A 24,633-nucleotide genomic window follows, 5' to 3' on the forward strand; every position below is an offset into this window, starting at 1 on the left:
CCCAACATCAAGCATATAAGCAGTGCAGCGACCAGAGATGACGAGCGTCATCACTGTGTATGATCTTTTGGTCGAATGGCATATGCTGTATCATCGCTGCCAGCATATACGGCCATTACAATAAGCTAGAGGGGTATATTAAATATAATATTTAATTAATTTCTACTTATATATATTTATAGATTTTTTATCCTTATATATACGCTTATTAAGCTTATTAATATAATTAATTTAGTCGATATATCGCTATCAAACGCTATAACCAATCATTTACCACCTTTTGCTGCTGTCATTTGACACCAGGTTATTAGGGGGTCTTCTACGGACGGAGGCCTCTGTATAACCGGGTTATCTGGAGTCCAAGTTATAACAAACTATAACAGATTTGATATAAGTGCGGCTGTTGCATCAAGCTTGGTAGCTATATAAAATATAATATGCTGCTGTTAAAGAGATTATCGTATTTATTAGATTGGATCATTTATTTCCCAGAAAGACAGCTCTAGTGGCGTCAAGTCACGTAGTATTATCAAATAGCTATGAGTAGTACTTTCGACTGACATCACGGAAGTACATGGGCATTCATCGTTTATGAGCCGTAAATGCTTTCTAATGGACCCAGCCAGTGGCGCCTTGACGTTCGAAAACATTTCCTGTCCCCTATGAATGCACCAATAAATGACAACAAGCAAAAAACTAAACACAGTGAAAGGAAGTATTGAAACATTCGCAGGGTGGTGGCCCAGTCTGATTCGTCTCTGGATAGAATCAACATTGAAAACACAAAACAAGTTGGTCATGGGGAATCTCGGTGAGAAAGGCTTTTAGTTTATCCTGCCTCCTGAGGTCTACAAACCACACACGCTCAACGGAGGGGGCGGGGGGAAATAGAACGAAATAACTCCATACAAAATGCACCAGAGTGTTCATTGGGTATTCCGCGGCATACCGTTCATTAATTTCGTTTAAAGCGTTAAAATAGTGTGTGTAACTTTCCTCTCCATTTCAATGTCTTTTTTTCTCCGGAAAGCATGTCATCAAATGCGGTCGTTAACGCGTCATTGCACAGTAAGTATCGTCAATATTCAACCTCAAATTTGCTGTAATTGTAGATTGGCGGCTGTTGTCTTGGGCAGTTTACTATTGGGGGTGAACGGAACGTTTTAATACTACGACAAGAGAGGATTTCGTGTCGAAGAGATGGTTGGCGGCTGGCTAAACGAGCATTTATGGCGAAGTAGCCAGGCCAATTTCCGAGTCGCTGGCAATCACAGAATTATCTTCCCAAGTATCTGAAGGAAAGTCAGGACCTGATGGTAGAGAAGGGGGAAACAAAAGCAATGCAGGTTAATAACAAAAAACGCACTAACAGCATGGGACTTAAAGAAAGGGCACCAATCTTACCTGATCCAATTTCTTCTGGCATCTCCACAGTGTATTGTTCCAAGCCTGCAATTACGGCTATGGCGTAGTTGTTTTGTTAGTTCAAAGACTCTGTATCAAGGGAGTATTGGTAGAAGGGTAAAAGTTACCTCCTGCCCGCTCAATGATAGCCCTATCTCCTTCGATGTTTTCCTCATCAAAATATTTTTCCATGCATAGTTTAATGACATATTGAATTATTTCAACGGTTGATGCATCGACAACGGTCTGGGTATTTGAAGAAGTGAGGTATGTAGTCCGCAACTTGTCAACGCAAGCTTGTCCCAATCGGCGACCTGTGCGCTGATAGAACTGTCGAGTAGTCTCCGCGGCATCCTCGAGGTCTTTCGAGAACAGGATTTCCTGCAGATATTCGTAGGCAGAATCTCGGACTAATCGGTCATCGTAATGGAGTAAGGTCGGAGCCCAGTAGGGTGCCATCTCTAACACGAGCGATAGGAAAAAGTTTTCATCCTTCTCTAGAATTGCCCCATTGTTGAGGGTTGCAATCGTTTGAATGAACGTGACATGATCACGGCCACCAGCTTCATTTATAGAATCCACTGATTTCGTAGCAAACTCAATGAGGCTTCGAACACGGTCGATGTCAGGAACCATGCCGCAGAAGAGTAGTGTTATTTCGAGAAAAGGGCTGGCAAGTGAGGCTGGCTCAACCGCTAGACCTTCTTCCAGCATGTGGACTATACTATCCATCAATCCATCAATTGTCGGAGTAAAGCTTAGGAAGATGGTGAAGATTTTCCGGCTAGCATCAATATTTTCTTGCTGCTCTATCACCTTCTTTAGGAGGACAAGTTCTCTCTTTTCACCCAGTGCTAAGACAAGGTCACTTTCTGCATAAGAAAGGGCTAGTTTTCCATCATCACCTCGCCGTGGCTGATCATCTTGCACCGGGGCAACCTCTAGATCGATATTTTCGAGGAAGATGGCAAGAAGTTCGGTGAGTTTGAAATGGGAGAATTTCCGGCCTTTTTCAATCAAACGGATATAGCCTGGATAAGCATCCTTTAGCCTCCTGGTATCATGGCGGTCTAGCCATACCATCTCTAAGCATCGAAGAAGGAAGCCATGCTCTAACAGTGTTTCGACTTCGTATGGCCCTAGGTTGGCAATTTCGACAAGTAATTCGAAGTAATCATCCCAGGCGCGAGAGTAAAAATGAAGAGTACTCCACAAAACTACCAAGCTTTCCACAATTTTGTCGAGCATATCCATGTACTCCTGGTTGTATTCGCTCTGAAGTGCTCTGTCAGCGTCTGCATCGGCTAATCGATCTTGGAGTCGACCTAAGGATGCGACCAGAAGCTTCAAAAACCCAACGCGGACCACGCTATTGGGACTTTTCGCGAGGAGGTTTCTCATAGGCAATGGTCGTTTACCAGTCCACTGCAAGAGCCAGTATGCGGCCCGAGGGCTTTCGTCGATTGCTTTTTTTATGTCCATAAGAAGCGGCTCAACTTCTGGCAAGTCTTTGGATCTTGCAATGAGTTGCTCCAGGGTATCCAAAGCCACATGTATTGACATTTTTTGAACCTTTGCGGCTATTAGAGAGCTTTCTGTTTTGCTAATCTCTCGCGCTCGGTCAAAGAGGCTGACGACGAAACGTGCGTGGTTGGGATCCAAAAGGCAGTATATCCGAATAAACAGTTCATTTTCCATGGAGATGTGGTTTCCAAGTTCCAGTGGTAGGGGAATGCTGACTGGAGCATCGCCAATGGAATCTTGATATACTGATCGTGCATTTTCCATGCTTGACACCCGCTGATAAAAGAGCATATATGCATTCCACACCTTACAGCCAAAGCGGACATGACTCAAAGTGTGCATGCTATCACTTGTTCCACCGAAGCACTGATCTGGGATTTTGGCAGGGTCAAATCTAGTCACGTCTGAATCGTTGAATTCCACCCACGAATTATTGGGTCCTACTGATGGTCGCTCCTTGATATAGGAATAGTAGTGCCCTGACTCAGCTGTGCCACTGTGAACAAGTACCCCAACAAGCTCAAACATATCCGGTTCAATTGGTGCATCAGGGTTACTGAGATAGTCGATTGTGAAAGGAGTCATATCTATGCGTTCCGGAAAGTGGAACTCATCGTTGATTTTGCTTCTCATCATAGATATGACGTCAAAGTCAAACCTTTTCAAATGGAATATGAGATTGTCGGGTATATCTTTCAGGCATGCCCTAGTGTAGGTTAGTATTAGGTAGCATGGGAGCTTTTTTTCAGGGTAAGTGAGCAGCTTCACCTTTTAACAGCATCAACATGTTTCCCACAAGAGGTACAAGAATACTTGTTGTCTAGAAAATTACTATCAGCAAAAGGTGTGTCAAAAAATGGCCTAAAGAAAAGGGGAACATACCTCCTTGCATTATTTCCCCTTCCACATATGCCCTGAGACTATCTTCAAGGCCAGGTTTCCCTTTGATATCGCATTGGATTGCGGAAAAAGGCTCCAGGCGCTCAGAAATGTGCTCACACTCCTTTGACTTGATCTGTTGCACAAGCTGGCCTCCATAGAATGATCGAAACCGTTTCCTATCATCGGCAGAACGTATTTGGCCTTCCCACCGATCAAATAAGAGATTATAAAACTCATCAACATCCATTTGAATGTTGATGTCGATCGGCTCATTGTCATATGTTCGAATTGTATCTACTGCATTTTGAGGATCAACGCTCTTCTGCCATGTGTCTTGAAGATATGCGAACACCTTTTTAGTTTCGGCCAAAAGTGACTGGGCCGGATCATCTTCTGAGGTTTCGACATCTAGGATAAATTTCCGGAAATCAAGATTCATGAATAGCTGGGTGAATAGAGAATTGAGATAACATGTGTTCGACAAGTTGCGGAGGCCTGCATATCCTTCGCTGGAACGTATTGTTTTAGAACGGTCAAATATCCAGGTAGGATCATATGTATAGTCTGAGACGAGAATTAGCATATCCATATACTTTCTCTAAGCTGGGAGGAGTACATACCGAAGGGAATTACTTCTTCTAGCAGCTCAAGCATCTGTGCACAGTTATTTGTATCTCGGCAAAGTAGGAGGATGATACTATAAATCTCCTGGCGAGTTGTAGGGTTCATCACAGGTATGCTTGGCTTGATCCTTTCAACCTGCATATCAGATAGATTGGGGAATAGGAATGTAGTAAACAAACTCTCCATAAGGCGGCTAGTGGAAATTGTAATGAGTTAGTGTGGATGTAATAAAGAGATTAGAAATTTAATATCTTACCCTGTACCTGCATTTATGTTCTCTGAGATGGCAAGCTCAAGACACATTTTCAGCAGGTAAGCGAACCCAAGGATAATGTAGTCCACACGCTCACGTCCAACGAACTGAATATGACATTTTAGCACTGCTTTGTTTGACAGTAAAGGATAGGCCAGGGTTAAGTTGAGAATTACTTACCTCCTTGCCATTATGGCTCAAAAGAATATTACCCCAGTCCCGCACATATTCAGTATAAGGCATCTCTGTTGTGGGCAACATAGCAACGGTGTGGAATGTGACCAAAGCTACCTCGAAGAACTCCTGTGACAACTGAGCATGTTCTACCGTCCGTGGTAATAGTGCGGAAATCGATTCCCAGAATGTTTCAACCATATCTGCACCTGTGGCTGTTGCAAGGTTGCCAGTGGGAATGGCATCCTTTGAAACTTTGTTTGACCAGTAATTCTTCTGCAGTGGTGATGTTCCACAGAGGTTGAAGATGATTTCGGCTATGTCTTTGCGAATACCAGGTCGGGGCTCAGAAAGCAGTAGACTGGAAATAAGATCTGGCATTTGATTGTAATCTTTTAACGCGAACCATACGTGGTCGTCATTCATAGAGGCCTCAATGAGCGTAGCGAAGGAACCAGATATAAGACGTTGCAACGTCGATTCATCCAGTGGGATGGACAAATCATTGGGGTTCAGGGAGAGTAAAGCAAGGAGTAGAGATATTAAACCCGACGGCTTCGTAAAGAGATGCTGTGATGAATCTGGCATTGATTTTGCTAACGCTGTTTGAAAGAGTTAGTTTGCATATTATGGTATAAAGGGGTTCCCCACGCTGGGAATAAACGCTACTAACCTTTTAAAGAAACTAGGAGGCAATCCACGAAGCTACACGCAATGGTAAGTTTCAGGGTATTTTCACGTAGAATTTCAGACATCCCTTCTCGCATCAGGATTGCGTCAATATTCTTAATTACGTGCGATATGAAGCCTAGATCGCGGTTCAACTATTAACCCTAAGTTAGTATTATCCCACGTAAAGTCCACACGTAATGCAATGTATGGTGGAATATGCTGTAAACATACACTCAGAGCCTCTTCCCGCACACACACGATAAGACAGTTGAGAATATAGAGCAGCTTATATGGTTTTTCGATAGGGAACATCTCCAATTCTCCTATTTCTGGGGACCGCACGAAATCACGGACTATCTGTTGAGGCGGGAATAATACAAGGAAGTCAAATATCTATTGACGATGTTAGTCACTTGCTTTCCAGATAGACAAGCAGGGAAAAAACATGCCTCCTTTGAAAATCTCTCGTCCAAACTCAATAAATCATAGAGATCATCAAAATGTTTCAATAGCTCTGAATCTACCAGCGTCAAGCTCTGGCGTCTCCCACCAAACGAAAGCTCATAAGCATCAGAGTCTTTCCTGACAATAAGTAGACCCGCAGTTGCAAGTTTTAAATCACGTATTGTCTGGTTGGCGTTTCCACCACGTAGATCTAACCTCTGTCCGCCACTGATGGTGGTGAATTTCGAAAAGCCTGTAAGAAGAGCTATTTTATCCGCAAGTTCAGAAGCAGTTGATAAATCACCGATAGTGAAAGTGCGGATACGGGTCTGAGATCCCATACTGAATGCCTGGTATGATATATCAATTGACTCTCCTTTCACTGGTTCGGGCTTGAGAGGTATATAGGGCGGCGAACCCTGGGGAGGAGTGTACTGTGGTCGTGTGCGGAGACCCTGGAGGAGTTGGCGGAGGAAAAGGAGGGAACGTGCAAATCGCAATTCTTCTGCTTGAACTTCATTGTCAGAAGGCACTATGACCATGGGTTCATCTTCGCCACTTGTAGTTCCATCAATGAACGTTTTTAGCCGCGTGGCTGCAGCAGCTAGTTGCGCTACACAGCGATCGACGAGGGATACGTGTGTGGCCTCTGCGGATGACGGGCTACTTCCTTTGATCAAGACGTGGTCTAGGTATGTGTCGATGGCAAAGTTGATGGCATTGATACCGATGGATGGGTTAGGAGCAGTGAGGATAAAGCGCCAAATCCTATCCATTCCGGGGATAGTAATGATGTCTCCATCATTAGAGACAGGCTGATGGTGGAATTTAACATCGTAATTCATCGCTTGTTTTGCAAATGAGAGTACCGACTCAGTGATATCCTCCGGTGGGATACGGGGAAGATAGTCGTTCATAAAGCTCTCCAAAAATGAGTTCCGCTTTATGCACCGCGATGCAGATTTAGACAGTATCTCCCACATATAATTTCGGTTTTGCTCACTTATCACCTTCGAGGTGAAGACTTTATCCCACAGAACATCACTGAGCTCAGGGGTAATCGTCTCTGGCACTCTGTCGATAATGCGATGAACTAAGTTCAGTCGTGGGACGATCGTGTTGCATAAATATTCGTCTTCCGCATCATCTGTGGGTGTGGTAGCGGCGTGCGCAAGCTCAGTGATGATAAGGCGGGTGAAGTCGAGGTCCAGAGCTAGGCGTCGAATATCCTGGGTATCGAAAGCTGGGATCAAGGCATTAAGAGCATGGATACTCCCAACAGCAAACTCATTCATATCAGAAACATCCTGGATGCATTGCTGATAAAGTTCTGTCTTATCTGTTTCACTAATGCCTAGGCTGACGAACTGGGAGAGTTGTTTACTTGCAAATCGCTGGACTTGAGACCGTTGTTCAAGGGGGAGTTCCTCAGCAGATACAGCCCCTCGAATCAGCCTGACACATAGGCGCACTGGCATGATGTCGACATGTGGGTAGTGGCCGAGATCATGGTGGCGCATGGATTCGCCGTGTTTACTTCGTACCGAGTTCAACAATAGATCACAGAACTCGATCATACGAACGTCGAAGCGTTGCAGTGGTAGTTCAATTAGCTTATTGCAGATATAAATAAGCGGCTCGGACTCATGATGCATGCTAAAGGTTGACGATAGCATGGCAAGCACTTCAGAGACGGTTCTGGGGTCATGGCTCTCGCTGACGGTCTTCCATATTATATCCGTGTCTTCATTGGTATATGTTGAAGTCACGACGAGGAAACCCACAATATTGCTTCCTCGACTGATTAGCTGAGGGTGCGACTCGACACCAACAACATAGTCCACAATTTTATTTTCTCTCAGAAAGTTGACAAGGTATTTGGTTGTCACATGGTTAAGGGCTCCTGGTACATTTTGAATATGTTGTGACCAGAAATTCACCAGGTCACCCTGTATGGACTCCATTCCGTAGACACGCAATTCCATACGCCCACTCATAATATGTTCCTTTAGGATAGTAAACTTCCAACCTAAACTGACAATGTGGGCGAATTCGTGGGAATTAACGTCCGGCGGAACATTGAGCTGCAGGTCCCTGGCCACAGTTGTCGCCAACTCTTCGTCAAAGTTGCAAAGGGTGCGGAACGAACTGCCCATAGTTCGGAGAATTGACTCACTTGTGTCACTGGACAAACAAGATGATGACTTCTCGATTAGAGATCGGTAGACAGGTTCAGAAAACCGAAGCAGTGCATATGCCTGCGTGATCACTTCCGTGGAATCAGGACGGCCATACGTGGGCTGAAACCTCCTGCCAACAAACGAATCAACGATATTATGAGTAACGCTGAGGGCTGATGGAAAAAGGGAGGTGAGGATAGGTGATTTCGAGAGGTAAATGGAGATAGCTTCCACAAAACTGGCGAGGACTGCTACGCCATTGACCTGTCGTCCAGCAACACGGTCGTTAAGATGAGCGACCAAATCGATGATCTCTGATCCGTAATCCCGCTCCATAGCTGTGAATAGAGGGATTTTACGGAGCTGGAGCATCGAGGCAAGTGGCATCCAGTAAGTTCTTGAGATAGGGTCTAGTTGAACACTCCTCTCTTCTGAAGACTGTGATAGTTGCTCTGCATCAATAGAAATTATATGTATTGCTATCTCAGCATAGCAAGAAAGGAATTCCTCAATGTATGACATTGGACTGTCTCCTTGGTCTGCTATAAACTCCGTCCTATGGATGTATTAGCCGGGTACTTGGCGGGAAGATGTTTGGAATGCTGCCACTTACGTCCGCCTTAAAAGGCCTTCAGCGACAGACGGGATTTCTTCCCATAGATCGCGATCTTCGGTAAACACCTGGTATGTGAGATGGTTCAGATTTTCACAACACAACTCGAACCATGTTTTCAAAGCAACAAACACGTTGAGATCATGGGCAGATCCTAGAAAAGAGGAAAGGATTAGCAGCCTGGCTCTAGAATTTGTTGGTCCAAAAAAGTAGAGGCACCACCTACCTCTCTCCATGGCAGTCTTCATATCCAACACAGCATCACGGATATTATATGCGGTCCTAAAATTTGGAAAGGCCTCCGCAAGAGATATTTCCTCGTGGATCTGGACAACCTCTGGCTCTCTGGCGGTCCGTAACGCATCATCTAACGGCCTCCAGCTCGAAGTGGCCGGATCCTGGTCCATATCTTCTGGGTCTGCAACCTCAATTTCCACGCTTGTAACCGAAGGAGGCGAATCAGGTATGATGACTGTAGTCTGTTCCATGGGTATACTGGCCTGGGCATTATTCATTTCTGTCCCATTGGAAGTCACGACGTCTGGCTGTGAAGAGTTGACTTCACGTGATGCGAGTTTACCGCCTTGCTCAGCTTCAACATCTTGCTTATCTGTTGTTAATAACACCCCGTCTCCGTCCGTGAGTATGGCCTGCTGTGTTTGTTCTGTCTCCGAAGTAGGAGATTTCATATTAATGGTAACCCGACTTGACGGGCGTGGTGGGACGACAGGGCTGCCATTCACCGATCTCTGAGTCGCATCTAGAGGTGGAGGAGTGATCAGCATTCCAGCCGAGGCCGTTGCGGGAGCGGTTCCAGGCCCACCATGCATCTTATCCCCGTCTGCAGCGTCTACCGCCTCCTTTGCGGTGCTTGTCATCGTGTCGTCTGCCTGGTCCTGTCGTTGCTGGTTCTCCTTTGCATCTTCACTAGCTTCGGCCGGTGTCGTAGGTGTAGTCATGGGCGCGGAATCATGCGAGCAATTGGCACCGCTGCCGCTATCAAGCCGAGGACGTTTGCGCGTTGACTCTGAATTTAGATCTTCCATTAGTTCGCTGCAGCCTGTTGGCGAAGACGACTGAGCAGGGGACAGCGAGAGAGGGTCGGGAATGCGTATCCCTGCCGGCGAGCGGGAGTCTGGATTGTTTGCGTCGATCGATTGTGGCTGCGGGTTGACGCAGGTGCCAGTACCACTGCTCGTGCTCACGGAGGTGATATTGCTAGAGTGCTCTAGCGGGGTAGGGCCCATGACATTTTCCAGTGTGCCAGTCTCTATCGTTTGCTTCGAGGAGGAATTATGCGGTGAATCTATCTCTGACCAGGGAAGTTTTCGAAGTGAGGCGTGATGTTCTTCCAGGGAGCTCAGCGGTTGCGGTGGGCTGGGGGGAGCTTTAGCTTTGGCTTTCAGAGCCGCAAGGGTAGGCTGGCGCGAGGTCGAATCACCACGACGGGCTGATCCGGGAGTTCTGAAGACGGAGAGGCGTCAGTAGATGTGCAAGGCAAAGAGCTGAGACGTCTATCTCTTCACAATCTTGTTCCTTGGAGGTGGTGAGTTGGACTGGTGGCGGGTTGGTTATAGTTATGTGGTTGTCGTTAGAAAAGGGCGACCAGGCAGCAGCTGGAAGTGAGAGAGAGAGAGCTGAGCAAGATGCTAGTTAGGAACAGAACAGACAACAACACTCACACACTGTTCTTCTTCACTTGCTGCGGAAGAGAGAATCCCCAAGAGCAAACGCCATCCCATCTGCCAGTCTATCTTTTTTTTTTTTGTGTCTTCTTCTTACTGCTTGTTCCTTTTCTTATCGATGACTCCATCAGAAACAAAAAAAAGGCTGTATCGCTGGTAACGCCCGGTACCCAACCGTCGCCATTTTACAGCCTTTCATTGGGCAATTTCATAGAGCTGGTGTATTTTTGCCTTCTGGTTGGTCACTTTTTTGTGGAGGGCTGACGTAATGACACAACGGCCAAAATTACCGAGTTTCCATACATATAGCTTAGTAAGCACCCAGCCACTTTCGACTTTTCAGTCCAAGAAAGCGATTTGATATTTTGATATTTTGATATTTCTCTTCAGGCGCAAGAAGACTTCGTATATTGATATATCTAGACTTGAAGGTAAGGGAGACGTTTCCATAGAGATGTGCTGTACGGAGTATAGTGGAGGAGAAAGGGACTCTAACTGCTAGCTCACTTTCTACATCTAGTACTCTCCATAAGACATCCTGAGCATTCCTCTTGAGTGTTCAACCTGGAGGCTATAAGTTCATGTACCCATCTAGCTAGGCTCTGGGATACGCACTGTTTGTACGGCCTGGGATCTTGATATCTCAGAGGCAACGATGAAGGCAACTATGGAGCTAACCTGTTCGCATCTTTGCAATACGGCTCAGCGAGGTAGTGTGTGTGCTTTCTCTTATCTCAATATATTCATCTTCCTACTAGGAATTCTAGCAAACATTCCTCCTTTAAGTATACATGGAAACTGGAACTATGATACTACCATCCCAATAGCCAAAGCCGAGGCATGCGCCGAAGCCCATCTATCTCCAATCTATTCTTTTACTGTAAAGTTATGTTAGTTACCTGACGCAACTAGACCTTCTGCCCGAGCCTGCTCTTCTTTCCTGCGCCTTTCTCCAGGCAGGACAATCTGTGGCTGAGTTAGGAATATATTCAACATGTGAGCAAGGATATGTACGTACCGCCCTGTCAAGCTCATACGGCAAACCACGATGTCGACCACGCACCATCATGGCACACATCACCAGCTTACTGACGGTAGTAAATTTACCCGACAGTCCAGCGTTTATAGTTGGGTGGCCTAGAGAGAGGCCCACATTGCCACTATTGACCCATTAGTAGTTAGCTATATCGGCTGGATATGAGAAATCACCTACTAAGCAGAAACGACTTCGAAGAAGATGGCGAATATTTGGAACGCCTGGAGTGAAAATTAGTACTCAACACGGCAAGTTATAGGATGATAACTTACTGGGTCATTCAGGTCTGCAATTTTAGCCCCCTCGGCTATAGTGATGAGAAAGACGCCTAGGAAGATGTACCAGAGGTCAAAAGCCAGTTGTTTCCTGATGTGCTGGCCCAGATACGATGAGGAATCAGTTGTTTCATCGACTTCTTCTTCCGAGTCGTACAGGCCTAGTGACGACTCTTCGTATGTATTCGTCCTGTATATAATGTTAATCCGAGGTCGGGAGATGGCCCTTTGGAATCCACTTACTTTCTCATGCTCATAGCAACCGGGAATACAGAGATATACATCATCACTAATTCAGATGCATCAGCTGCATACTCCAAAGTTCACAAAAACAAAAAAACTCACCCATCAAACTAAACTGCACTGCAGGATGAATCTTCGACAAAGCAAAAGATGTAGCACCAGCCGTCCTTGACGCAGTAGATTGAAAAGATGCCGCGCATAATCGATGCCATACCGTATCTATTGCCGTAACTTCGGGGTTCCGCAAGTCCAAAATCATAAAAAGCATGATATCCAGTCCGTTCAGTGACACCAGCGTTCCCAAGAGCACCCACGTTGTTCTGCTGGGGAATAGAAGCGTGTAACATCGCCTAGGGTGGTCAAGGAGGAAGTTAAGAGGTTCATGAATGGCTGAAGCTTTGGGAGAGAGGCGGAACATGCACCAGATGATGAAACGCAGCATGCAAGGGTAAGCAGTGTTGCCGACGAGGATCAGAAAGGTCATGAAGAGCATGGGGAATGTGTTGGAGCGGAAGTTGACCATGGAATCTGGCGTGAGACTGAAGCCCAGGTTATTGTATGTTGTCATGCAGGAATAAAATGCCCTTGATATCGTTAACGATATAGCTGCAGAGAAGAATGTCAAGTTATGAACTTACCACCAGACCGGGTGTATTCCGTTCTCCGCAAGATATTGTCTATGAACCGGGTTCGCAGCATAAATCCAGATAATGAGCAGAATAGATCCAAGCAGCAGAAACCCAAAATAGTAGCCACCGACTATCTTAGCTAGCAGCTTCAAACTTCGATACTCGATACCTCCCAGCTCTATCCTCTGTTCCTCCGTTAGGTTTAGAAATTGAGAATTCCTGCCTATGGTAGGAGTATATGATAAATACGGGACCTGGGATCCACGGGAGCCAGTCCTGCTAAGAGGTCTTAGAGAGCGTGAGATGGATCTCGAGCGGGACCTAGGGCGCGATGCACTCCCCAATACGAAGGCTGATGAAGCAGCTTGTTCCACAGACGTTGCGTGGGATAGAATTCTTTCCAGCTTTCCTCTTTCACGTAGGCTTGGGGCACCCACGAGAGATGGATCGATTGACGTTGCTTTGGTGAGTTCATCGCCTGGATACTTATCAGCATGGTATGGTATGAAGATGTGTCTCTAGAGTAAGTTACCATCAGCTTCTTCATCAACTTCGTGTGCTCTATGGCCGGCTTCAAACTCTCTCGGACCAGGGATCCTAAGTGCTTTCTCTCTCGGCCTGAAAGTATCCGTTGAGAACGAAACGTGTCCAGTCCCGGTAGTTGGAAGCTGTTTTTCAACAACAGTCGGTTTGGAGTCTTCCCGTCCCTCCTCCTCGGGAACATGTGAAGTTCTTTGCTTCAGCCCTTCTCCATCTTTGGTTTCTGTCTCTTCAGATGGTTTGATAGGTAAATCCGGAGCTGTAGATAATCCAACGACCCTGTGGCCTCTCAGGCCGCTTTCGACGTGATGAGATCTTTCAGTAGACGGCAAACGAGAAAATCTCACTTTAACCAGTTAACTTTGCGTAGTTATAACAGGAATAAGGCAGAAACGGGTCTGATATTCATACCAATTTCTTTGAATTTGGACTCGAACCAGTACAATCGCACCAGGACAACGATGAAGTTGATGAAACAAATATTGCCCAGCAGAGGACTGATATAGAGCACCACCTGCTGATATATCGTTAATCCTTTAAAGTCGACCCTATCAATCGATATGAGTATAATAGTTAGGCATAGATATCATGAGAACCGGAGACATAGAACACTCAAGTCAACAGAGTCAAGACGCACGAATTCAGGCCCGTCATCGTAGCAGCTCCCACGGCCTGGAACAATGCATCGATCGCACTCATATTCTTCAGGGGATATATCATCACCATCCCGACGAGGCAGAGTGCCACGATATAGACATCTATCACATCGTCAGCACCACCCACGACAGCAATATCAAGTCAACACGTACAATGCACCAAAATAAACGACGGCCTCGATAAACGCGGCCACACTCCTGATGAAAACATGTTGAACATTCCGACCTTGCGAATAGAACCCGATCCTGCAAATTAAGAAACGAGATAAGTAGCGGGCGGCTTCAAGGCATGTCTGAACGGAAACATATCCAACCAGTCCCACAGCATCCAAGTTTCTCGAGATAGAACACTCGAGATAGCACGGCACGCTTGAGAAGAATAGAAGAAAAGCGACAGGATATAAATTCCAGAGCAAAGAGAGACAAGGACAAGGATAAAAGTCCCGGAAAATAGCCAACCGTTAAAATTGTCTATTATTTCTTTTTTTTTTTTTATCCTTTCGCCTCCACTAAGAAGACTAGCAGGCTGGCCTGTTAGCGAGCTGAAGAGCTTTTTCTCTCTTTTTATTCCCATGCGGATGCCGGTCAAATTTGACACCGGGAAGTTTCTTGTTGCTGCCAGGCATGGATTAAGGGGGTAGCTTAGTATCGTTGCTTTGTGCGGTGAGTATGTATGTATGTTTCCTTACTTCGAATCAGATATGCTAGTTATTGCAGATGGCATGATTGTTGGATATGCCGGCTGCTTGTGTATATATCTAACGGTCATTGTGATATCTAGATATGCATGATACGCCAGGTTGACATCGAGCTGTGCCACCAACGTTGTGCGAAAAGCCTTGTCTTTCACAGCAGACACCCAATGGTAAAGATAGACGGAATCGCAATAGTAGTTACTATTATTACTATGTAAGTTGCCGGTGAATTGATTTTAATGGTACATGGAGAAAATTTCGAGATGATCAAACATTAATGCAGCCCGTACGCCCGATACATGGTGAAAAAAAAGGAAAGGGGAGATAGAAAGGAAGAAGAAGACGGGAAGAAAACTGGAGAAAGGTGAAAAAAGAAAAAAGAGAGAAAGGGTCTACACATCCTCAAACTCTTCTTCATCCTCGTCAGAGCCAGCATCATCCTCCTTCTTGACCTCCGGCTCCGTCTCCAGTTTAACCTTCTTAGCCGCCGGCCCATCCTCGTCCACAGGCGTGATAGGCGTCCCCGCATTCGTGTTGGGCCCGCTAGTGCCAGACTCCGAGTCAAGCTCTCTCTTCAGGCTGCTGCCGGTACCGTTGCCGTTGACGGTGGGGGTTCCAGGAGCCGTACCGCCAGCAGCTACGCTGCCTGTGTCTGACTGCGTGCCCCCGTCCGGAGTGGCACTGACGTCCTCGAACTCTTCGTCATCCTCATCGTCGTCATCGTCAGAGGACTCCGCGGCAGCGAGTTGCTTCTCGCGTGCCATCTCGGCATAGTAGGTGGCAATAGTATCATCCATGTCGTCCTGCGGGTCCTTCTTCTCTTCCTCTTCGTCCTTGATGCCGACTTTAGTGTCTTCTGCGGTAGCATCCGTGGATGCGGCGGTACCGTTGGCCTCAACTTTAACGGTGGGAAGGTTGGTCGCCGAGGTGGATACGGTGGAATGAGTGTGCCAGACTGGAAGTGCGTTTTGCTTCTCCAGGGTAGCCTTCCGTGCCTCCTTCTGGGCCTGTTCTTCTGCATTCTTCTCCGCGGAGGAAGACAGACTGACTTCCAGGGCAGAAGCATCGGTCTTGTTAACACCCTTGACGGTAGATGAGCCCTTCTTGTTAACGGCAACGGCAACACGGGTAGGATTAGTGTTCTGGTTCCGTATAACATCCACCTTGTGCTCCCACGCAGTATCAAAGTCGTTAGGCGGTATATCCGTAGAGTCTATCTGTATAAGAAGCTTCAATATAGAATCTAACTGCGCCATGAGCTTGCTGTTCTTCTCATGGCCACTCCGGTCAGCGCCGGCCCCTTCGACCTCATCCACGGTCGACAGAGTATTGTTGCATCGTAGACACTCGAACCCGTCTGGCCCTACACTGCTGAGAACTTCCAGCTGCGTCCACTCGGCGGAACATCGTTGGCAGATAAACTCCTTTCTCTCCTGGTTCGGGGTGTACTGCGCTTTGATGGAGGAGGTTAGGCGAGATACACGGTACTTGATCGCATCTATAACGGGATACAGCGGCACATAGTAATATTCGCGGGGACGAGTCTGGCCTTCTCGCATCTCAGTTCGATGGTGCCTGATGGTGATCAGCGTCAGCCTTGGTGTTTGCTTGGAGAGCAGTATCAAGGGGGTTCCATACACAGATATCAACCGGTCCTCGCGCAGGCGACCACAGAGTTTCCTCACGTCTTTCTGTTGCATCCCCAAGAGAAGAGCCAGATCTTCGGCGTTTAGGCTGCAGGAGCAAAATAAGGACGTTAGCTACACCTCTCTCAAGACTTGGAAGCAAGAGGAGGCAAGGCATACACTGAGTGTATGAACAGGGCATCGATCACCAGGATGTGACGGGTCTCGTAGAAGGCCCGCGCCGTCATCCGGATGAGAGTGCCCGCGAGATCCATGCTGACCCGTGTCTTCAAGACCAAGTCTGCGAACTGCCGGCGATGCTATCGACCTGCTGTTGCTGTGAGGGGAGAATGTGTTGCCTTATCTCATTGCGCCAGGCCGAAGAGATGCCCTCCGCGCAGCAGCGACGCTGACAGTGAGCGAGGTGTGAGAGACGGTCGAGCAACGCTCTCCACTTACCAGGTGACAACCGACCGAAGAACCTCGCCTCTCCGTTGACGCTGAACCAGATCTCATCCGTATATATCTTTCTGGCTTGTTCAGATGTTCTTTTTCTTCTTCTGGTAGAACTTCGCTGCTGAGTAATATATTAGTCACTGACTTAGTCACGTATTAGTCAAAACTGAGTCATCCTCTGGAGAATCCCCACAAAAGGAGTTTTACCACGCACACCTACCAACAAACACGGGCTGGTGGCGCAGCGGTTAGCGCAGGGGATTGCAGCTATGTTTCTTCACAACTTCGAAGTGATATATTATCCCAAGGTCCCCGGTTCAATTCCGGGTCAGCCCTGTTTCTTTTTTTTTTCCTCGTCACGATATATGAGGAGGAGCATACATAGTATAACGAGTAGCATACTACTAGTAGATTCATTTTACTGCCTCAGTAAGTAATTCAGACGAAAAGCCATCGAAGAAAAAAGCGACATCTCCCGGGCCGGTGGCGTAGTGGTTATCGCAGGCGATTGCAGATCGCAAGGTGCCCAGTTCGATTCTGGGTCGGCCCTGGCAATTATCTACCCTCCATTCGATTTTTGCTCTCTACTTTGACTCTATCATGAAGTTATTTACTTGCTTGTTGAGTCGAAGTTGTCGTTTTTATTTTTGTCGACTGTTATATCACGTGAGTGATATGTTAAGTAAGCTCTGACTAAGCATGTATAAAACAGAAATTCAAAAAGTATTCAGAGAAAAGAATAAGATCAGAAAGACATAAGACTTCACTGATAGATGCAGCACTTATAGATGAACGCCACCAGTTCAATTCGCCCAGCATGGATCCAGCTGTCGAGAACCCCAGCCTCCCTGAGAATTCAGCCAAGGGAGACCCTCCTACAGTTCAGGAGACTGTCACAGAACAGCCTGGCAAGAGGAAGAGGGACACCAGCGCAACTGGAAGAGGTGGCCGAAATAAACAAAAAGATATGGGCAGGAAGGCTTACAGGTAGGTAGCTTTTAGCATGATCAATATTTGCGCCTTTTTCTATATATATGAAACTGTAAGAACCAACTAACTAAGTCAGGAATAAACACATAGATAGGCGGGCGGACAACGACCAGCAGGAGTCGAAGAGAAGGAAGATTGAGCAAGGGGAGAGTCCTCTACCAATTTACGCTACTCAATTCTCCCAGGAGGATATCGACGCCGACGTCCGGCGGCCGAAGAAGAAGGTTATCGTTATGCTGGGTTATTCTGGTACCGGATACCATGGAATGCAGCTGTAAGAGATGTCAATAAGGTACAAAAGGGTTTCGTTCTAACGTCTTGATAGATGCGCTACTGAAAAGACAATTGAAGGCGACCTCTTTGCTGCCTTCGTTGCGGCTAATGCAATCTCTAAGGCTAACGCCATGGACCCAAAGAAATCTTCCTTCGTCCGTTGCGCGCGGACAGACAAGGGCGTACATGCGGCCGGCAACGTTGTTTCCTTGAAGCTCATCATCGAAGACCCTGACATCGTGCAGAAGATCAATGAGAAGCTGAATCCACAGATCAGAGTGTGGGGTATCATTCCCGCAACCAAAGGTTTTAGCGCATATCAGTTCTGCGACTCGCGGATGTACGAATACTTGATACCCTCGCATTGCTTCCTTCCACCTCACCCGAGCACCTTCTTGGCTCAGAAGATGGTAGAAATGGCAGAAAAGCATGGTGATATGGAAGCATTCAAGCAGAGACAGGCCGAGGTGGAGACATACTGGGAAGAGACCGACAAGAAACACATTCAGCCTATAATAGATGCCTTGCCGGAGAAAATTAGGCCCTATGTTCAGGCTGCCGTTGGTGCAGCTGGTGGTGAACCTGCCGTGGCCACCGAAAACGATAAGGCAACGCCAAGCAATACCGAGGCTGGAGAGGAAGGCGAGAAAGCAGAAGAGGGTGAGGTGAAAAAGTCGGGCCTCACTCCTGATGAACAGGCCCAAGTGAACATAGCTATCAAGGAGATCCGATTAGCCTATTTCAAAGCCAAGAATGAGTACCGTATACCCCCCGAACGCCTTGCGCGCATCAATGAGGCCTTATCTCTCTACGTCGGCACGAGAAACTTTCACAACTACACCATCCAAAAGACCTTCCGCGACCCTTCAGCCAAACGGCTAATAAAATCCTTCAAAATCTCCAGAGACCCCGTCGTAATCAACGGCACAGAATGGCTAAGCCTGAAAGTCCACGGCCAAAGCTTCATGATGCATCAGATCAGAAAGATGGTTGCTATGGTTGCTCTGCTCGTACGTTGTGGCGCAGACATCCACCGGATAGAGGAAAGCTATCAGCGTCCTAGGATACCTATCCCCAAAGCACCGGGTCTGGGGCTCCTTCTTGAACGGCCCATATTCGACGGATATAACAGGAAAGCTACAGACCTAGGCAGGGAGCCTCTTGATTTCTCCAAGTATGAGAAGGAAATGGACGAATTCAAGCTTAAAGAGATCTATCAACGTATCTTCACAGAAGAGGCAGAGAAACATGCGTAAGTGCTCTGAACATGAATTTTTCTCCTGACTTTAACTTCTTGCCTCACTAACGTTTTCCCTCTGCAGATTCGGGACATTCTTCAATCATATTGACAGCTATAAGGAGAATACATTTTTATACGTTACCTCCGGCGGGTTAGCTGCCTGCTGCGCATCTGCTGAAGAGCCCACTGCTGCTCAGGAGGAAGACGCAAGGAAGGCGGAGAGCAAGGTTCTGGCAGAGGTAGAATCTGAATCTGAGTCAGAGTTCGTGAATAATGGCGAAGACGGAGGTTAAGCGAAAGTATTGGCTGATTACTGTATGGATGTATGTATATGTGCGGTGTTGGAACTAGATGAAAATTTACATGCAGCAGTATTATGTTATCGTAAGATTATTTATATAAAAAATTACTCCCCATAGAAGAACCAGTTCGTTATAGAAACAAGTACATGGTTTCTTATCTACTTACAATAATACACAGGTAAAGTTCGGTCAAGTCAAAATAATACTAACTGCGAACCAACATGTAAATTGAGCGTACCAATGATCCTCTAATACAAAAAATGTATTTATGGCCCATTTTTTGAGATACATAAGAAACTACTTTACTTGAAGAAAGAAGGAAAATAGGAAAGGAGGGATAGATAGATAGGAAACAAATTCCTCATTTAGACAAATAACTCGACTATCATCATATCACAGCTGCGTATATTCATTAAGCGTGTCATGACGACCCTCCCCGAAAACAAGAAACATAAAAAAGGAGCAAAGCACATCAACAGACTAAAAAGCATAAAGCAGAAGCATAGACATATGAAATGAAGGAAATCAGAAGGTAAAAAAGGGAGGGAGGGGCATTGGGATAGAATGTATCCAGGAAATAGGGGGAAAAAAGGAGTTGTGATGCGAGTAACAAAGGGGAAACGGGAAAAAAGCACAGATTGCCTGCCAGAGATTGTGCTATACTACAGTCTTGTAGAGAAAGGAAATAACATTTTAGAAGATAAGTGATCGAGTCTTTTGGCGTCGAGCCTCTAGCGAACTGATGTTGGACTGTGATAGCTGGGGTTGGTGCCTGGGGCGTGGAGCGGCCGCAGGGGTTGGTCGTGCTTGACCGATGTGATGCTCCTTGGGTGGAGGTGGAGGTGCATATGAATGTCTGACGCTCTTTTTCTCTTCAACTAGTAGCTTCTTCTCCTCAGGAAGAGGTCGTTTGATGTTGAGGTTCTTTTCACGGCGTAGAACAAGATCAGTCCAAGGCTTCACTTGGCCACTTCCAGAGGAGCCCTTTCCGACGGTCTCAGAGAGGACTTTCATCCACCCTTCTTTCTCGGCTCTGCTATCGGCATAGAAGTCAATGACCTCTCCGTTTCCGAAGCGGATTCTGAATCCTTCTTCAACAAACATATAGCCTTCTTCTTCCTCAGCAAAGGCAGATTTACGTCTCCGGCCACCCTTGGCAGATGTTTCCTTTTGGGTGAGAGACGACTTATCATCAATCAATTTGACAGCCTTGGCCAAGTTGATTGTGGCGCGAGGTTGGCGAGTAACCTCGTGGAATGCAGTCAGTTTAGATCCTTGGAGCTTGAATAGACGGCGACGCCAGTACTGTTTTGTTTGTTAATTCATAATCCAAAAGAATGTTAGGTATCATCAAATCGGCAACTTACAGGACAATCACCTCCTTGCTGGGACAAGAACCCTTCCCAGCTTCTGGAAGCTGTATGGTCCGCGTCTCTCATTTCGCGGATACAGGCGTTCATGCTCTTAGGCATATCATCGTCAGAGGCGCCTTTTGGTTTTGGAACGTATAGTAATTGAAGTTCCAGGGTACCGATCTTATAAGGAGGTCGACGTGAGACAGTAGTTGCTGTGCTTCGTTTGCTCTTTACACTGCTTACGGTCTCGTCAATGGCCCATTCATTGAAACAAGTAACATCAACGGTGAGCGGGCGCCCAAAAGCTCGCTCTTCGAAATCAGCAAGCGAGACATAAGCGCGCGCAAAGTTTCCATCTTTATCAACAATCTTTCGAATTTTCTCCCATGGATCGATAATATTGGCCAAAGCCTTCTCTTCAGCCTGCCTTTTCTGTAGCTGCTGCGCCTCTTGTTGTTGACGAAGCTCCATCTCTCGACGTTTCTTGGGGGAGGCAAAAACGCGACTAAAAGTAGACGACTTCTGCGGCTTCGGGATTTTGGCAGGGGAAGCGGGCCGTACCAGTTGTGGCTTGGGCTTGATTTGGTCAGGCTTCATTTGAAGAGTTAATTGAAACTCAAGCTCTTGCATAACAACAAGTTCGAACTCTTGGCCAATTGGAGCTGATCGGCCTAGCTCTAGGCACGAAGTTGTGACACAGTGCAAACCATTATCAAGGGTGAGCGAGAAATAAGATCGTTCGCCTAAACAGTTTAGGTAAGTATATACTCCACTCAGTTACTACAAGAAAAAAAACTCACCTCGGGGTAGGGGGAGATCCAAATCTTTCGCACCAACTACTTTGACGAACAATCTTCCACGATCACCTTCCTCTGCATTGTTATCAGCTTCAGCAGCTTCTTCACCCCCATTTGGCGCATCCTTAACACTGCTTTCTTGGCCGGGAAGAGGTGGAACAGGCTCTTCTGCAATCTTTTTCCGGGGCACTGCTCCCGCCAATTTAATGCTTTGGCGCCTAGATTTGGGGGTCCATGGCTCAGTGGTCCATGTTTGCTGACTAGCTTTCCTTGGAGAGTTTGGAGCGTTTAAGGATTCGGTGTTCTCATCATCTTCCGGACGACTAGTAGCAACTACCATCTTCGTGTTCTGTCTCATCAAGTAGCCTCTCTGTTTTGTTGTCGTGGTGTCAGCTTTTTGTGTATCAAGGGAGGAGTGTGGAGTGTCTTGTGCTTGATTGCCTGCATTTGACGATACCTGCGCGGAAAGTTGAGAAAAGGGAATATCAAATGCTACCTTTTGAGCCTCCATTACTCGGTCGAACTCGGCATCGAGCCCGAAACCATCGCTACCGGAGTCCATAGGAATGTCAAGCTTCACAAGGGAGCTGATTCGGGACTTTTCTTGCCGGGGTGCAAGACCCGCCGCCTTAACTTCCTCGGAGGTATCTTTTTCAACAAACTCTTCTTTGGAGGCCTTTTCTATGCGTGGCAATGAAGGCGTGAACTCTTCAATGGGCGAAACTGGAACGTCTTGGCCACTGACCCTACGGCGTGTTGCCGCCATGGTGCTGACATCTGCAGGTGTCAGTGAGGTTCGTGTCTTGTAGGTACCTCCGGGAGCCTTGATAGTCGCAATTGGCTCGGGCACAATAAGTGACCTGTCTGGGGACTCTTCTGGGGACACTGGGTGACGAATTACAGAATCTGGGGTGCCCGGGCGGTCGAGCGAGTTACGAATAGATGACAGGTCAATACGGGGAGGCTGGGCTAGATGCTCTTCAGCAGGCGGAGTGGATTGATCAATGTAAGACGTAAAATGGACGTCAAACTGATGATCTCCATCAATACCTGACATGCTTGATGCAAGCAAATCATGTTCGGGGTATCGAGGAGAATGGACAGCCTTGGTAGGAGTTAATTCCCCTGACCCCATTTCAAAGCTATGCAAAGCACCTTCTGGAGGAGTGGGTATATCATCCTTTGATGTGTCGGAATAGCGACTGCTGGAGTCATCAACAATCTGGCTTGGGCCTTCAGCGTGGTCGATTTCACCGTTGGTGTCGTTCTCACCGAAGTTTGGGACTGAATAAAGATCAACCTCATCCTCATCCTCCTCTTCTTTGATGATGACAGTCTCATCTTCAATGGGCTGGTCCGTCTCAAGAGAAGGAATTGGAACATCGGGATCATAAGTCAAAGAGTGGTATGACCCAGAGTTGTGGGAAGAATCATGATAGTCGTTTGGTTCAGAAGACTCTTGCTGGCTTTTGATATTTTTCAAAATTGACTCGCGAGAAATACGGGGCGATTCGATGGCAGTCGACTCATCGTGGCCCTCAGACTGGTGGCTATGTTCTAGGTCACGTTCAGCACTCCTTTCTTTTGCTCCTGCACGTCTCATTCGTCGCTCGCGTTGCGATTCAGCATCGGACTGATAGCTATGGTCTCCGGTCATCATCAACTTCAATCTATCTTCGAGGGAGAGTGAATTGCGACTAGGACTGGTGATATCGGATTTCGAACAAGAAGCAGGCCGAAGAGGTTGCGGCATATCTCGCTGAGCACTGCTTCCACGCTCAAAGGCCGCACTCAGTCCGGGGCTTGGTGAACTTCTTGAGGCCTGCGGAGTTGATTGAGACGGCGGAAGTGGAGGAAGTGGTCGTCGCTCTCCATTAGAATCCAATGACTCAATGCGATTCTTGAATAGAGTAGAATCCCTGGAACTTGGCCTGATGTCAGGACCAGGGCTCCCAAAGTCTTCGTTAAAAGGATCTTCATCGCTTCCAACCGCATCGTCATCATTGGCGCTATCAGGGGTCATGTACCGCCATTCGTCAGGGAGAACGACCGGAGTCTTGTCCGTATCTTCAAGAGACGCGTCAAAGCTGTCCTCAATCTCCATGGAATAACTGTGGTCAAAACTATCTTCATTACTTGCATCCTCATAACTTCCTTCACGTGAGCTAGAAGCTACCGATGAAGGAACTGGTGTCGTCATCTCATATTCGTTCACTTGAGGGGGAGCAGCGTCAAACGTGACGCTCTTTGTCTGGCGATGATAGCTGTATCCCTCAGATGTCATACTTACCCTGCTTTCGTCGCCATCATCTGACCAAATTTCGCGTCGTGGGTCAAATGAGGCTGATCCTCTTCCAAACCGGCTTCCTTTCGATAGTGACGATTTGCCTGGCGACTGAGACGTGGGGGATTTTATTGGCAAACCAGAGTCATCTCCTCTCTTGGACGTGGCTGGCGACGACCCCGTTTCCTCGCCACTGTTTCCAAATCCGGCAGTCTGTGATGGGAGTTGACGTCGAGCATCATTCTGACTCGTTCCATCTTGGCTATTTTGAAACTGACGGCTAAGAGGCCTGCCACCAGCTAGCGGCCTCTCCAAAACTTGGATGTGGGTAGGATCATATTCCTGCTTATGCTCTCTGGCAAACATGTTGCTGTTCTTGACACGAGAGGCGCGCATTAAATTCTCAATCGACGATCGTTTACTTGTAGAAGACGTCATCGAGGAACCCTCATACGGATCACTATTCTCGTGGCCCAACCTATAAGGGGACCCAGTGTCACGACCTTGCCAGAAGCGTCGTGGAGAAGTAGCATTATTCAATGGTGAATTCTCAAATGGCGATGATTCATTACTTGTTGGATCCTGTTGGATTTGTTAGTGCAAGCCAATTTGTTTCACAGGCGGAGCGCGCAAACAAAAAAAGCAGTTATAGCATACCTTCCAGCTGGGAGAGTTGCGCCTTTGAGCCACTGGACTGAGCTCAGAGAGCGGTCGCTGACTTGGACCCATCATTCAATGTAGAATAATCTGTGCTCAAAACAACTCAGTATACCCTATATCAA

At 46.9% G+C, this 24,633-nt stretch overlaps 5 protein-coding genes and 2 non-coding genes across 7 annotated transcripts; 3 read left to right on the top strand and 4 right to left on the bottom strand.

Moving 5' to 3' along the window:
- Positions 1–1,227: 1,227 nt before the first annotated feature.
- On the bottom strand, positions 1,228–10,017 carry MCYG_04452 (ubiquitin carboxyl-terminal hydrolase; the record flags this gene model as incomplete). Its single annotated transcript, XM_002846669.1, has 12 exons — positions 1,228–1,292; positions 1,533–3,204; positions 3,235–3,634; positions 3,697–3,748; positions 3,811–4,374; positions 4,431–4,627; positions 4,691–4,794; positions 4,868–5,463; positions 5,535–5,685; positions 5,983–8,713; positions 8,771–8,924; positions 8,997–10,017. 12 exons carry the CDS (start codon positions 10,015–10,017, stop codon positions 1,228–1,230), a joined length of 7,707 nt encoding a protein of 2,568 aa, XP_002846715.1.
- A 1,305-nt stretch (positions 10,018–11,322) lies between these two features.
- On the bottom strand, positions 11,323–14,045 carry MCYG_04453 (potassium transport protein 1; the record flags this gene model as incomplete). The annotated part of the gene is made up of 12 exons (XM_002846670.1): positions 11,323–11,333; positions 11,355–11,421; positions 11,474–11,615; positions 11,669–11,712; positions 11,764–11,956; positions 12,010–12,055; positions 12,112–12,548; positions 12,648–13,116; positions 13,171–13,524; positions 13,590–13,726; positions 13,816–13,936; positions 13,988–14,045. The coding sequence occupies 12 exons, from the start codon at positions 14,043–14,045 to the stop codon at positions 11,323–11,325; spliced, it is 2,079 nt and encodes a 692-aa protein (XP_002846716.1).
- Positions 14,046–14,921: 876 nt separating this feature from the next.
- Positions 14,922–16,429, bottom strand: MCYG_04454 (transcription initiation factor IIE subunit alpha; the record flags this gene model as incomplete). Its single annotated transcript, XM_002846671.1, has 3 exons — positions 14,922–16,104; positions 16,168–16,263; positions 16,335–16,429. The coding sequence occupies 3 exons, from the start codon at positions 16,427–16,429 to the stop codon at positions 14,922–14,924; spliced, it is 1,374 nt and encodes a 457-aa protein (XP_002846717.1).
- A 411-nt stretch (positions 16,430–16,840) lies between these two features.
- On the top strand, positions 16,841–16,946 carry MCYG_10543. Its single transcript has one exon. It is a non-coding gene; the product is annotated as a tRNA-Cys (tRNA).
- Positions 16,947–17,087: 141 nt separating this feature from the next.
- MCYG_10544 lies at positions 17,088–17,160 on the top strand. Its single transcript has one exon. It is a non-coding gene; the product is annotated as a tRNA-Cys (tRNA).
- Positions 17,161–17,427: 267 nt separating this feature from the next.
- Positions 17,428–19,406, top strand: MCYG_04455 (tRNA pseudouridylate synthase Lsp1; the record flags this gene model as incomplete). The annotated part of the gene is made up of 4 exons (XM_002846672.1): positions 17,428–17,597; positions 17,695–17,874; positions 17,926–19,125; positions 19,226–19,406. 4 exons carry the CDS (start codon positions 17,428–17,430, stop codon positions 19,404–19,406), a joined length of 1,731 nt encoding a protein of 576 aa, XP_002846718.1.
- Positions 19,407–20,108: 702 nt separating this feature from the next.
- Positions 20,109–24,580, bottom strand: MCYG_04456 (INT1; the record flags this gene model as incomplete). The annotated part of the gene is made up of 5 exons (XM_002846673.1): positions 20,109–20,720; positions 20,783–21,513; positions 21,571–23,818; positions 23,858–24,433; positions 24,509–24,580. The coding sequence occupies 5 exons, from the start codon at positions 24,578–24,580 to the stop codon at positions 20,109–20,111; spliced, it is 4,239 nt and encodes a 1,412-aa protein (XP_002846719.1).
- Positions 24,581–24,633: the final 53 nt, after the last annotated feature.

This window comes from Microsporum canis, genomic scaffold, assembly GCF_000151145.1.
Source record: "Microsporum canis CBS 113480 supercont1.4 genomic scaffold, whole genome shotgun sequence".
NCBI classification, from domain to species: domain Eukaryota; kingdom Fungi; phylum Ascomycota; class Eurotiomycetes; order Onygenales; family Arthrodermataceae; genus Microsporum; species Microsporum canis.